Consider the following 4,398-nt stretch of genomic DNA (forward strand, 5'->3'; position numbering starts at 1 on the left):
ATGGTGCAAATATGGTAGGAAAACAAAAGGGTGTCTAGAGCCGCATCATCAAAGAATATCCCAGGTCATTTTTTAACGTTCGCGGTTGTCACAGTCATAATTTAGTTGCTTCTGACGCTGCTAAAACTTCAGTTAAATCGGTCTCATTGTTCGGAGTTATCCAACGTCTATTTGTCTTTTTCTCATCTTCTACAAAAAGGTGGGAAACAATTTCAAAATATACAGAAACACTGACATTAAAAAAAGTCTGTGAGACACGTTGGGAAAGTAGAGTTTCAAGTCTTAAAGCTGTCAAGTATCAATATACTGAAATCAGAGATGCACTACCAGAACAACACGAGGAAAGTACTGATCCAGAAGCAGCTTCAGAAGCCAGATCTCTCGCCGAACATATGAATCAATACGAATTTTTGCTCGTTCTTGTGATTTGGTATGATTTTCTCTACCAAATAAATATTGTTAGTAAATCCTTGCAATCAGAATCGGCCGACTTTTTATTAGCAACAAGTTTATTACAAAAATGTTGTAAATTTGTCAAAGACTACAGAAATAATGGTTATGCATCAGCTGTGATTGTAGCAAAGGAGATCGCCGAAAAAGCAGACATTTCCCCAGTGTTTCAACAAACTCGAACCCGACGAAGAAGAAGAATGTTCGACTATGAATCTCAAGATGAAACTTCAACCAACCCAGAAGAAAATTTTAAGATCACCGTATTCTATACTTTGATAGATACAATTGTAAATTCTCTCGATATGCATTTCGAACAAATGTCGAATTTTAATTCAATTTTGAGTTTTTTGTATGATTTAAAACGACCAATTGATAAGCCCGAATTGAAGCAATTTTGTTTAAATTTAGAAAATATTTTGACCCACGATTCCAGTAGTGACATTTGTTAGACGGATTTTGCTCAAGAAATATTTACTTTTAAGAATTTCTTAGATGAAGACCAAGGCCAACCTAAGGATGTTCTGTCTGTCTTAAAGAACAATAACGGGTGCGAGTTATTTCCTAACACTTGGATTACCCTCAGAATACTGCTAACTATTCCAGTAACTGTTGCCAAAGGTGAACGCAGTTTCAGTAAACTAAAATTAAGAAAAACATACTTAAGATCAACATTAGCTCAGGAGAAACTTTCGAATTTGTCAATGAGAAAATGTCGATCTCAACTTAAAACTGTATTGTAATAAGAGTAAAAGACATAAATTTTCGTTGAGATTTTTCGAGTAAAATTCAACGCGATAATAAAACAGGCCCGTGTTACGTCAAAAAAATGGATCTTGAGTTAAAAGACGCTAAATACTATCATTTGGAAATTTAGAAAACTAATAAAAAAAATATAATAAAAAAGCAAACGCAGCTCTCGAGAGTTGCAAACACATGTTGACCATGCGCAGGCCAGACATCTTTTCAATTCAAATAGTCATACATATTTTCACTCTCTTGCCAAATGTGCCGACTTTATATTTTAGGTTTAAATAAGACACCCGGCTGAAAAAACTTGTACAAGAAAATGTACAAGTTCTTGTACATGTTCATTAATGAACATGTTCGAGTAATGTTCTTGAACAAGTTCAGCATCCGGAATTGAGACATGTTCTTGTACCAGAACTTGTACAAGATCCTGTACAAGAAGATATACTTGTACAAGAAAATGTACATATTTTTTTGTGCAGGTTTCATATACATTTTCTTGTACCAGATGTGGAACATGTTCTTGTACATGTTCACTTATGTCTTTTAAATTAAAAATTAAAAACTTTAAAGGCTGCGCAGTAGTTTTTTTAAGCCTTTACAGCTGCGCAATAATTTTTAGCATGCGTAAGTGAAGATTCTTAATAATTATAACTCATTAAAATTTCAAATTTTTTTCAAAAACATTTTTAAACAAATGTTCTTGTACAAGAACATAAACGTGTTCATGTAAAAGTACATGTACATGAAACCTGCACAAAAAATATGTACAAGAACATGTACATTTTCTTGTAGAAGTATATTTTCTTATCCAAGATCTTGTACAAGTTCTGGTACAAGAACATGTCTCAATTCCGGATGTTGAACTTGTTTAAGAACATTACTTGAACATGTACAAGAAAATGTACAAGTTCATTAATGAACACCCAGTCGAAAATCGTAAGTTTCCCTGAAGGGTTCACATGGCCTTCAGGTAACTGTTATGAAGGTTTCAAAAGCTTCATGGCAACTATTTATACATTAGACCTAAAATTCTGTGATATTTGCTTTCTGACTTCTTAACCGGAAGCTTTTTCTACAGCTTGTTGAATATCTGTGGACAGCTTCTAGCAAAAGGTCTACCAGTTTGCTTGGTGAATGCTTTCCTAATGCCTGGTTTAATGTGTAAGAAAGCAATTCTATTTGCTTTTCACAAGTTGCAAATTAATATGTAATTTAATTACCTTTTTTACACTTCCTGAAAACTAGAATAATTTCATTAAATTAAACTAAATCGAAAAATTATAAAAATTCTATAGTAATTTGTAAATCCGCTTTATAGGGTAACGGCACCAGTGAAAGAACATTTAAGGAAATGCATACTTTAATCATTTATTATTTTTGAATGCAGTTATTAAAAATTTTTTTACCAATTTTATTTCGATAGCTAATTAAGTGTAGAATGCGAAGGTCATATTTAATTTTCATAAATATAAGATGTTAATTAAAATTTTAATTAATAAGTAAAACATACCTATTTCACCAGTGAAAGAACAAATTGTCTAATGAAAGAATTTTCTGCATCCAGTGAAAGAACGATGTGAAATATATTTAAAAAATATATTAAAACGAAGATAAAGTAATAAAATGTTTGTAATATACTAAATTAAGGTAAATTAATGATAATTATGAATATTTTTTAACTAAGTTTGCAGAATCTTATTTTTAATTGAAAATGCATTTATAACCTACAATCAATCATCTACTTGCAATTTATTTTGACAATATTATTGTAACCTAACAGTGTTAACCTATTTGATTTTGTCATTTTTTTGTTTGACTTCAGACTATTCGTTGAAGGTGTTCCTTCATTGGATTGCATTGGAACCAGTGAAAAAACATTTCTGTTCTTTCACTAGTAAATAAAAAAAAAAAACCCCCAATGACGGAATTTGCTTTTCTTATGGCAAATTAATATTTTATTAGCTTTTAAATGAAAAGAAGTATTTCTAATACACAAGATAAATTTAGTTTAAAAAAGACCGACGATTTAAGGCAGTTTAAATTAGTTAAATGTGAAAAAAGAAATAACGTGTCAGAGAAGAGTTCTTATTGTTGAAGATAAATTTGCAACACAACATTTTTAAAAAATTTTTTTTATAAAATTTACGTGTTAACTCTCTAGGTATCTTAGATACTAAAGACGTAAATTAAATAAGGAACATAAAAATATATAATTTATAATACCAAATTGCTTATTACACTAATTAGAATGCAAAACATGAAATTTGTTCTTTCACTGATGTCAGTTCCTTCACTGGTGCCGTTACCCTACAATTAATAATTATTCTTTATATATTATATAAAAATTACTTTTCAAAGAAAACGTTTATTTTTAAACACTTAAATTATATACGAAAAAGATTATATATAACTTGAGCAAAATTTGGGGTTAGGAATTCGAACACGGTGAAAACCTTTTATATTGAATAATGAATACAATTTCTTAAAAAAAAGACAAAATATTTAATATTTAAAAAAAAAGATTATTATTTTTATACTTGATATTTATGAATATTTTTTATAAATAATATATTCTTTATTCTTTTAGAATTTCATAATTTATGAAAATGAATTTAACAGCGTATTTTTATTTACAAATTTTGTTTGACAACAATGTACTAAAAGTTAAAATACCGAGTCTGACGTAAATAATTTTTCTTTAATTCTTCAATATTTAAATATAATAATCTAATACATAATATTTTTACGAGATAAATAAAGATGGAAAGAAAGGTTAAATTTAATTTTTGATCATTGTCATTTTTCCGCTGTTTCCTGAAACATCCATGACGCTTCATTTAATTTTCGCCACCTGAACGCTTTCTTTTTATATATGCAAAATCCTGCAACTCTTTGATAACTCTCTCAAAGCTACTTGAATGCTTTGTTTAAAACGTAGGGTAACGGCACCAGTGAAGGAACTGACACCAGTGAAAGAACAAATTTCATGTTTTGCATTCTAATTAGTGTAATAAGCAATTTGGTATTATAAATTATATATTTTTATGTTCCTTATTTAATTTACGTCTTTAGTATCTAAGATACCTAGAGAGTTAACACGTAAATTTTATAAAAAAATTTTTTTAAAAATGTTGTGTTGCAAATTTATCTTCAACAATAAGAACTCTTCTCTGACACGTTATTTCTTTTTTCACA

General features: G+C 29.2%; 1 protein-coding gene across 1 annotated transcript; it reads left to right on the forward strand.

Annotated features, from left to right (window-relative positions):
• LOC127279718 (uncharacterized) lies at positions 1 to 1,193 on the forward strand. Its single transcript, XM_051302244.1, has 3 exons — positions 1 to 14; positions 200 to 897; positions 946 to 1,193. Exons 1-3 carry the CDS (start codon positions 1 to 3, stop codon positions 1,191 to 1,193), a joined length of 960 nt encoding a protein of 319 aa, XP_051158201.1.
• Positions 1,194 to 4,398: the final 3,205 nt, after the last annotated feature.

Source organism: Leptopilina boulardi, unplaced genomic scaffold, assembly GCF_019393585.1.
Source record: "Leptopilina boulardi isolate dan_hultmark-lab unplaced genomic scaffold, ZJU_Lbou_2.1 LbouV2_222, whole genome shotgun sequence".
Classification (NCBI taxonomy): domain Eukaryota; kingdom Metazoa; phylum Arthropoda; class Insecta; order Hymenoptera; family Figitidae; genus Leptopilina; species Leptopilina boulardi.

Coding starts and splice junctions, on each gene's coding strand:
- LOC127279718 (XM_051302244.1), top strand. Junction 898..945: donor CGATTCCAGTAGTGACATTT/GTTAGACGGATT, acceptor AGAATTTCTTAG/ATGAAGACCAAGGCCAACCT.